The sequence below is a fragment of the Lethenteron reissneri genome, chromosome 65 (genome assembly GCF_015708825.2).
Source record: "Lethenteron reissneri isolate LAM-NWPU_2019-01 chromosome 65, ASM1570882v1, whole genome shotgun sequence".
NCBI classification, from domain to species: domain Eukaryota; kingdom Metazoa; phylum Chordata; class Hyperoartia; order Petromyzontiformes; family Petromyzontidae; genus Lethenteron; species Lethenteron reissneri.
The window spans coordinates 2,959,588-2,970,321 of record NC_083843.1 but is presented as its reverse complement, the minus strand read 5'-3'; the positions used below and the strand labels follow the sequence as shown (position 1 = coordinate 2,970,321).

The 10,734-nt window shown below is 45.9% G+C and overlaps 1 protein-coding gene across 1 annotated transcript; it reads right to left on the bottom strand.

Moving 5' to 3' along the window:
* Positions 1 to 722: 722 nt before the first annotated feature.
* On the bottom strand, positions 723 to 10,139 carry LOC133359712 (E3 ubiquitin/ISG15 ligase TRIM25-like). The gene is given in 7 exon segments (XM_061578233.1): positions 723 to 1,329; positions 1,331 to 1,431; positions 4,166 to 4,278; positions 4,533 to 4,555; positions 7,386 to 7,619; positions 8,749 to 8,844; positions 9,556 to 10,139. Coding segments are annotated over 7 exon segments (1,494 nt in total). The 5' UTR covers positions 10,030 to 10,139; the 3' UTR covers positions 723 to 876.
* Positions 10,140 to 10,734: the final 595 nt, after the last annotated feature.

Here is a 10,734-nt window from a genome sequence, read left to right as displayed (position 1 = left end):
GGGGGGGTGAGAGTGGTGACGTCACCACGTCCATGACGCAGCAGCAGACAACTTGAACAGCTCGGACATTGTATGCGCCTTTTGTGTTTGGCGCCGTCTCTCTATTTGTTTATTAATTTGTAGATTTAATTTGCTTGGCAGTGGCTGTGTAGAGGATTTGGTCCTCGTGTTTAATGAACGGCGTTGCGGGATGCAGTGAGCACGAATGACGCTGTACACAACTACATTGTTGTTTGTATTCTGTATTTTTATTGTAGAATCGATGATACAAGCGTTACATTGCAACAGTCATACGTGGACATTTATACTTTTAAAAATTCAATAATATTATTGTCATGACGTAAAGATTTTCTTGACTGATGACGGCCGCGTGTGTTGCGATCAAAACGTCATGATATTATGGTTTCACATTTTACATTTTTATTTAATGTTTATTATTACATTTTTAATATTTTTCTTATTTTTTCTTTTTTCTATCTACGTGACTTTACCGAAAGAACATAGAAAATATAATATTATTGTTGTTGTGTTTCTCTCACAACCCATGACACCACCAGTGTATAAACGCATCCTAGTTCAACATTGCTAATCACGGCACCCTACACTCCAGTCACACTCCTCTGGCAGGGTGAATACATCCACGCTGGCTTCACACACACACAGAGCGGTACTTATTTTATCACCCCCCCCCCCCCTCTAGAAGATTGTGAGGATTGTTTACGCTCAGCCCCCCCGTTGTGATGGAGAGCCACGCAGCCCCGAGCCACCGACAGCCACCAGCCAGCCACGGGCGTGGCACTGCACGTGACGGTGACGAGGGTGGCGAGCGCCGTGCGTCGTGGCGTCTGCCCTCTGAGCTGTTCACGTTCACCTGTCTCAGGACGCACCACTCAGATTCACAATCCTCACTGAGGCATCATCATCACCCCACCCCCCAACTCCCAGCGCAGGATATAGTGGCTGAACGAAGGTTTTGTGAAACGAGTGCAACGGCGCCATGGAATCAGCGCTATAAAATGACAGCAGCCCCGCGTCCCAGTCCAGATGAACCCCGACTCTCCGCGGAGGCTCCGGCACCGACAGTGAGGTCTCTACCCCGTCATGCCGCACTGAGAAGCTGGCGCCACGTTTCTGTAGACACCAGGAGACGCCACTCACTCCCAGGATGCACTCAGCACCACGCCCTCTCCGTGGGATCGTCCCGTATACGACTCCAACCCGACACAGCCTCGCGCTCCCCACGTCCACCTCCCAGTAGTGCTGACCCGACGAGAAGCTCTCAGAGCACAGGGCTTGTGACCACCACTCAAAGCGGTGTGGGTGTTGTGGGGCGACCCTGGGGGTCATCGCTCCGCGTCACCGTCCTGAGATCCGACGAAATCTGGAGGCGGTCGTAGGCTGAGTTTGTGTCCAGAGTCGGTGAGCATCCATCTGTGGTGAGGACAGTGATGACACTCACACAGCGATCACGGCGACGTGTGCGCAGTAGCGGCACAAGCATTGCACGTGACGTGTACACACACATACGCTGGTGTTGTGTTGTCTATTGTGTTGTTGTGGTCATACCGCAGTACATGATACGTTGAAACGTAACGCTGTGATTGTCACACGTATAACAAATACATACAGGACTAGAATTAATTAATTTTACTGTACACATACTATTGTAGTAACATCGTGGGATGTCACTGTTCTGTGCCGGCCCTAGAGAGGCACGGCGTGCAATGTAACGACATCGCGGACACCACAATGTTATGGGTGTAGTACCGGCCCTAGAGGGGCTCGGTGAGCGCTGATTGATAGCGCTGGATGGCACCACGCTTTGGCGTGCAGTGCCAGCCCTACAGGATAGGGTGTGGGAGTGCTGGCCATAGAAATGGGGTTACTAAAGGCCGTGGCACTCTGGTTGATCCGAGAGGACACGTTACTAGTTAAGTCTACAAAGGGGCCCCAAGTGGGGGCAAGGGGTGATCACGTGATCCAGGTCCAGATCCTGCTCGAGGATTCTGGAAGGTGGCCGTGGCTAAGGGCAGAGCCAGCCACGCCACAGATAATATAAGCTGGGTCCCCAGAGGGACCAGCGTTGTTGTTCATCCTGAAGAAACCTTAGTCTAAATCTACATTCGACCGAGTCTCCAAAAGTGGACCTGGACCCGAGCTGTGGTCCGGTCTGTTGTACCTAGTTACGTTGTGACTAGTGTAGTAACTAGTGTGGTTAGCCTGGTGGTCACCACCATCGGTAATTAGTCTGTAAAGGGGCAGTTACCCCATGTGTTGGTGTAAATAAATGTGTTGCCTCCAAGAGTACGTCTGCGACTCAGTTGAACTCACTACACTAGTATTCGTTAGAATCTGTTTACACATACTAATATTCGTTAGTATCAGTGTACGCATACTAATATTCGTCATTATTAGTGTACACATACTAATATTCTTTAGTATTTGTGTACAAATAATAGTATTCGTTAGTATTTGTGTACATATACCAGTATTCGTTAGTATTAGTGTACATATGCTTATTTTCATTAGTTTTATTGTACACATACTAATATTAGTTAGTATAAGTGTACACATACTAATATTTATTAATTAGTGTACACATACTAATATTCGTGAGTATTAGTGTACACATACTAATATTCGTTAGGATTAGTGTACACACACTAATATTTGTTAGTGTCTGTACACACACTAGTATTCGTTAGAATTAGTGTACACATACTAATATTCGTTAGTATCTGTGTACACATACTAAAATTCGTTAGTATCTGTGTACACAAATTGTTAATCACTCGTGAATATTGTAATATAAATTTATAATAATTAGTGAATTATAACTAGTGAAAAAATAATGAATAAAAATAAATAATAGCAATAGTACTACACTGATATGACCATGGGTGTGTGTGCAGTGGTAGTGAACAGTGGTGATTATGCCAGCACCACGATGTTAACACCACTCTCACAGCGTCTCTCTACAAACACGACGCCTGTACAATAGCCACCACAGCCTCCCACACTCACATCCACGCACAGACATTGTGTGTCACAGCCTCGCACACTCTCACATCCACGCACAGACATTTTGTGCCACAGCCTCGCACACTCTCACATCCACGCACAGACATTGTGTGTCACTCCGCTGCTGGATGAGCGCCTCCCCGCGCCGTGCACGTCCTGGGGGGGTTATTTGACCATACTTCACCGCTCTCGTCTGTGCGCGTTGGCGATGGTGGGGTTTGTGAACGTTGCAGCGTAGATGTACAGTACAACAATGGTTCACGCTGCACTGCCCTCTGCTGGTGTGATGTTTAAACATTTGGCACGAGAGAGACAAAGGCGGCCGGGCTCGTGCTGGCCACCCACCCCCTCGTATTCCGTGCCGGACTTCATAGGTGCTGCTGCTCGCTGACAGCACTTGCCCTAACGGTCTATTAAGGCTACACCAGGGATCTTTGTATTTGCAGGAACTGTATGTACAGTGTTTCACTTTGTGTCACTATGTCTGTATTTATCAATGGGTTTACCCTCGATCCGCCTGATGTTATCTACCTCACCTGGTATGCAGGAGGTCGTGGGTTCGATCCCAATCCTGATGTCTGAGGTATATTTGGAGTTTGCTTCTCTCTCTGCTCGTGGACACGTATATTTTTTCCAGGTCCTACGGTTTTTCCCTCCACATTTAGAATCAACATCACGTGTTTAGAGTGATTTGCTGTTGAGTTATAATTTCTGGCAAGGTTACTTCTGAAGAAGAGCAATATAGCTAAGTGTGTCTTGACTGGTAAGGTATTTTTAATGTCCTAGTTTATACTCAGCCTTGGTTTATCAGAACGTTTATCTACAAACAGCAGGGACACACCAGTTTTCCGCTCCACATTCAGGCTCAGTGTCACGCGTTAAGCTAATTTGGCTGCTACTATAAATATCCACGTAATAATCCACTTCGCCGAGCGGTCATTTGTGGTCAGTTCCCTTCTGAAAAAGAGCTACATAGCTCAGTGGACTTTACCTGCTAATTTTTTTTTAAGATTTACGCCCCAAGGACACGCCACCTGTCTTAAACAAAGGGCAGCAGCCTACCGAGCCGGTGCCGGTCTGCATCGTTGTGTTTGTCATGAACGCTGCTGACAGAGATCAGTGCAGAGTGCAGAGAGAAACTCACACAAGAGGGCCACGCGCATCGTATTCACTCCTCCTAGTGAGATGGCCTCTGTGAGCTCTTGGGGACTAAATGTGGGAGGAGGCGCATCCTGGATTCCCTGCGCGTCCAAGATCCTGCACTCAGCACGGGACACGCAGAGTCTATGGAGGGTGCAGTCCCTCCACTCACACAGCACGGGACACGCAGAGTCTATGGAGGGTGCAGTCCCTCCACTCACACAGCACAGGACACGCAGAGTCTAATGCAGGTCCAATATGGGATACAACTCCATACAAATGGGTTTATTAGGAATCCCATCATGACCGTTCACTGATTTGTCCACCAGGTGGCAGACAGAGCTCGAGTTTGAGTCTGGATTTGTACTGACCTGAGATTCTCATGCAGGGGATCCTGAAAAACACAAACCCGCATTTCACATTAACATTGACATCCTAAACAGATGTCCACCTCCACGCAGTCGCCTGCCGCTTACAGTGGAGCAGAACATCAAGGAATTAAATTTCGATTTAAAGCTTTCGTGACTGCAGGGATTCATCTTCTTGGTTCTTTCGGTAAAGTCACGTAGAAGGTAATAAAATAATAAAAATAAATCATAATAAAATAATTCTCACGACGTTTCGGCCACAACGCAAGCAGCCGTCCTCAGTTGAAGAACATGTCTTTCGATAAGACAGAGTCTAAATGACACGTCTTAGGCTTGGAGTGTCTATTTAAGCTGTGATGGAGGAGGAAGAGAGCCTTGACAAAAGAATTTGCATATGAAGAGGAATTTAGCATATTTATGGGAAATGCAGGAATGCGAATAGTGCTAATTGTGAAATGCGTGGGAGGTGGGCGGGGGTTTTTCAAAGTAATATTATGTCCATGCATTATGCAGGATTAGCAGCATCAAAGGGAGGCGGCAGGGGCAGCACCAACAAAGGGAAGGAATGTGAATAGTATGCAGCTGCAGCAACCAAACAACCACGTAAAAAAACCAAAGTATAAACTACATAGTATCATCAGTATGCCAAATACACTCTCAATAATCATTGGAAGGACGTAATAAACCATTTCGGATCTTAACTGATTGTGTTCACGTTTATGGTGACTCTCAGACCGCGTTCCACTCACTGGCATTGTATTCTCTGCAGGGAATGGATTCTTTGCTTCGATACTCTCCCATTGTCATATTTCGTTGCTGCCTCTTAGTATCTTTCACACGACGGTCATTGGTACAGTGTATAATAACAAATAGTATAACATTTATATGCTTAATACAATGTACAAAGTAATATATAGTATCGTAATTGTATAGTGAATATATAGCAGTGTGATATACATTAGGGTGGGTAGAATAATACATAGTGTAATATAACAATGTATAAGGTTTAGGGTGGTTTATAGCAATACAGTATGTAATTTAATGTTGGGTTTGTCTATGGCAGTATATAGTACGGTGTAGACTCGTGTGATGTAAGAGAATAAAGTTTAGATGGAAGCATATTAAAACATTTTTACGACGTAGAATTGTAATGTATTACCCGTGTGATGTAAGGAAAAAGTTTAAAAAGTTTAGCTGGAAGCATATTATATTTTTTGCGACCTAGAATTGTAATGTATTACATACGGTTGGTAGCTCAGCTTATTGAGAGTGTATTTGGCATACTGATGATACTATGTAGTTTATACTTTAGTTTTTTTACGTGGTTGTTTGGTTGCTGCAGCTGCATACTATTCACATTCCTTCCCTTTGTTGGTGCTGCCCCTGCTGCCTCCCTTTGATGCTGCTAATCCTGCATAATGCATGGGCATAATATGACTTTGAAAACCCCCGCCCACCTCCCACGCATTTCACAATTAGCACTATTCGCATTCCTGCATTTCCTATAAATATGCTAAATTCCTCTTCATATGCAAATTCTTTTGTCAAGGCTCTCTTCCTCCTCCCTCACAGCTTAAATAGACACTCCAAGCCTAAGACGTGTCATTTAGACTCTGTCTTATCGACAGACATGTTCTTCAACTGAGGACGGCTGCTTGCGTTGTGGCCGAAACGTCGTGAGAATTATTTTATTATGATTTATTTTTATTATTTTATTACCTTCTACGTGACTTTACCGAAAGAACCAAGAAGATCAAGGAATTAATAAATACCAGCAAATCGAGAATGATGAAAAACACTGCTCAACCAGAGCTATTAATACTTTGATACTTGCATTGCCTTTGTAATGTTAAGCCTATTATTGTTCTTTAAAATAAAAAAAACAGGATTCGTTTAATGAGACACGAACCCCAACAAATGACAAAACCACTCTTTATAGGTCTAGCCTAGCAGCTAAATAAATGGTTAAGTCATGTTCAACAACTCGTGTTTTTGAACTCTGAATAAACTAAATTTAATATTTTACCAGGTATGGCCCACTTGGCTATGTCGCTCTTGTTCAGTAGCGAGCTGCCTATCACAAATGATAGCTCAACAAACTGGCTCATGTGGACATTTATAATAGCAGCCAACTACTTTGAATGGGTGATGTTGATTATAAATGTGGTGGGAAAACCCAGAGGACTTGGAAAAAAATCAACGCGATCACAGAGAGAGAGAGAGAGAGACGTCGACTCCAAATTTACAGCAGACATCCAAATTTACAGCAGACATCGTCAGGGTCGAACCCACGACCTCCTGCATAGCAGGCGAGGTAGATGGCGATGTTGTACTGGACAAGTCCAGGTCTGAATGTCACACGGAAGCAAACGCGCATCTATTTTCTGGACACCGCCGCTTGCTCCCAAATCGAAAAGCACTGAAATAAGATTGCCAACAATTTCAACGTCTCACAGGGTGGTGCGCCTCTGCTGGTTGTAGATAAACCCTCTGATAAACCAAGGCTATGAGTTTAAAATATAAACATAGTTTTTATACCTTACCAGGTAAGGCCCATTGAGCTATATAGCTTTGCTTCAGAAGTAACCTTGCCACAAATGATAACTCAAGAAAGTGGCTCATCATGTGTAAATTTATAGCAGCAAATTACTCTAAACGCGTGATGTTGATTCGAAATGTGGAGGGAAAAACCGGAGGACCGGGAAAAAAATCCACTTATGCACAAGGAGAGAGAGGCACAAACTCCGAATATACAGCAGACGTCAGGGTTGTTATAGAACCCACGACCTCCTGCATAGCAGGCGAGGTAGTTAACATCTCCTAGCCACCGCTGCGAGTGAATGGAGGTGGTGCCACCTGCAGGAAGGAGAGCGGGTCCTTCATGGCGAGGGCGGCGCGCAGCTGGTTGATCTCCTGCTCCAGGCCGCGTGCTCTGCTCTCGTAGCGAGCAATGTCCGCCTGGATGCGGGACAGCACGGAGCGGCCCTCCTCGTCCGCGCGCTCCAGCGCCTCCCTCTCCTCCTCCATCAGCTGCTCCCTTCGGCGCTCAAACTCTCTGCTGATCCGCGCCTTGATCCCACGCACAGACTCCTACGCAGACAGTGCCGAGTTGTTGAGTCACTTGTTATGCAACGACGCAATGTGGTGTCGTACAGGCAATGATTGTTACCATATCTCGATTATGCACAGTTGTACACGGAGGTGAGCGACGTGTGCATTGGGAGCTCGTGAACATATAAAGCACAGGGAGAATGAGAATGGGATATATAATATCCTATGCAAGGAGATTACAGAAAATACGTCTGTCTGTAGCTACACGTTGCTGAGTGTCTATTTGGTGAAAATGAAAAACATCTTCATGGATATTATTCACATCTGTCTGTCTGTCCATCCCACTCTGGATCTACCAAACGGTGCATGGGAAGAAAATGCGAATTAAACCTAAACAATTCTCTTGCCGAGGTCATTCCCAGAAAAGTGTGTCAAAGTTTCTGCGAATATACAGAACAAAAAACGTCACATTGCTCTTGTTTTAAATAAAAATGTGCTGAAAGAGTCAAACAATGCTAATTTCGAAGGCAATACTCACGTCCACTCTCCCGGGTACTCAGGCTAAGTTGATGTGGTTCAGATTTGGGGAAGCCAGAAGGGAGGAATTGCAACATTCCATAGCAAGCATCGTGGTTGTGATCAATAAAGGAATCGACAGGGCAAGTCGCCAACGCATCGTCCAGCGTGGATCGATTCTGCCCCCCAAACCAAAACTGCTGTCATCCTGGAAGTTGCGTCATAAATGAAGTTTCTGTGTCATACCGTGGTGGCCTTCTATTCATGTAGTAAACATGTTTTGCAAATCTGGTCGTCCTAAACCGGTTGTAATGTTTCCCACATTTTTTTCCTGATATGTAAAAATACACAAAAGCAATACATTTAATTGAAGATTAAAATTTCATGAAGCTTATGCGCTCAAAAAATGGGCTTTAAAAAAGTGCTGAACTCACACTTTGCTCCGTTACAGTTTGATGTCGTTGATTTTGTTGATTTAAAGTAGGCAGCAAGCGAGTTGTCATTGGGAAAAGATTCGCTTGAAATCACCGAAGTTATATCCCATGCCAAAGTGTGTGTCAGTACTCGTCAATGATAAGAGCGAAGTTTAATGAAATACAATTCGTAGGCAAACCAGAAGAGGGATTTGTGCGGCTGCCATCTCTCTCTGTACCTCCACGCGCCAGAAGTCGTCCCTGAGGGTCCGTGTCCGTGACGCCGCCGTGTTCCTCTTCTCCTCTCTACCCTCCTTTCTGACTCTGAGCTCCTCCTGCATGTGGTAGATAAATTAATAAATACGCGGTGCTCGCCAATGCCATTGGTGGATCACTGATAGATCATCCCGTTTCTCTGATTAGCACGGTTTGCTACAATACAAGTTCAACACACATACACACATCTGTTGTCATTATATTTCTGCGTACGTCTCCATTAATATTTTTACTTTCCCCACAATTGTATCCCGACTGCACTGTCCCTGTCATGTATTGAGACGAATAATCCAATGAGAACTACCGTGGAGAAATGCAATATCTTGTTAGATAACATTATCGACAAAATATCACGTACATGCTTAATTATGTTTTAAGCCTCTTCCAGCGATGGGTGTAGCAGCTTCTCACACGCCCTGCTATACATAGCAACGTTTCTCACTTATTCAAACTAAGATTTTGAATTCTCACCCAAAATATTATTTAACGTGCTGTCAAATGTTGACTCAGCTTAGACCATCAACTCACTAAACTTGAGAATCCGGTTTAAACAATGGGCGGCCGACTAGATTCCAACTCAGAATTACAGCGTTACCATCTCAATGTTCTGACGTCTGAGCCACCCTGCCACCTCTACCTATGTCTCCCTGTAAAGGGAGGTTTGGTATTAACAGGAGCTCACCTGGTCGAAGTGAGGGGTCACGACCTACTGATGTGAATCTCTCAACCTCCTGTAACAATGGGGATTACAATGGAACATGACACTTCACCTGTCTTGTCTGTTGCGCTCTTTCCACTGTGATGACTCTGTGCCCGGAGTGGTCCCCAGTGACGGCACAGACTAGGCAGACCGGGATCTCATCCTGTTCACAGTAAAGAATGAGCTCCTGTCTGTGCTCGCTGCACCGTCGCTCCTCCAGGTTCGCAGTGGGAGCCACCAGGACGTGGTCTCTCAGCCTGGGATTCTCCAAGTGAGGCCTTGCGTGCCTCGCACAGTAGGACATCTCACATCTCAGGCAGGTCTTCGCTGCAGAAGTTTGGCCATCACTGCAGTTGTCACACACGACGGCCGCGGCCATCCCGTCTCCAACTCTGAGCTGCTCCGCCAGGTTGGCGAGGGCCACGTTCCTCCTCAGCTGGGGTCGCACAGGGAAGGTCGCTCGGCACTGCGGGCAGCTGAAGCTGCTCGCCGTCTCCCAGGCGGCCTCCAGGCACCGGAGGCAGAACGAGTGTCCGCAGCTCATCGTGGAGGGGCAGACGAATGTGCCCAGGCAGATGGTGCAGCGCAGCTCACTATCCACACTCTCACTGGGAGTCGCGCTCACCGTGACCCATGACTTCGCTGGGATCGCTCGCTGTGTGGCTCAGAGAGACGCTGGACCAGGACGTCTCTCTTATAGCGACGGTGAAGGAAATAGAATGTTTAAAATATTTTCATTGTCGTCACTGACATCACGAGTCACTGCCTGGAATGTGAACCTGCGCCCCGAGGTGCACAAACAGCAGCCTCAAGGTGAACACGGCTACTGTACACACCTTGACATTTAAAGAAATGAGTGCTGTTAATATAAATTGGTGAGGCTGAGCTGCGGTGGCTCATTCGTGCGATGAGTGTCGAGAGATAAACTCATCCTTCTACAGCAAGTTGGTATCAAGATGTGATCTCCCTCGCCTGGTATACAGGAGGTGGTGGGTTTGATCCCTACCCTGACGCCTGCTCTATATTGAATTAAAGTTTGCGTCTCTCTCTCTCTCCATGGTCGCGTGAATTTGTATCCCGGTCCTCCGGTTTTTTCCCCTCTGCATTTACAATCAACATCACGCGTTCAGAGTAATTGGCTGCAATACATTGTAACGTGATAAGCCATCATTTGTGGCCAGGTAGTTTCTGAAAATGAGCCAAATTGCTCAGTGAGCCTTGCGTGGTTAAACAAAATAAATAGTTGGTA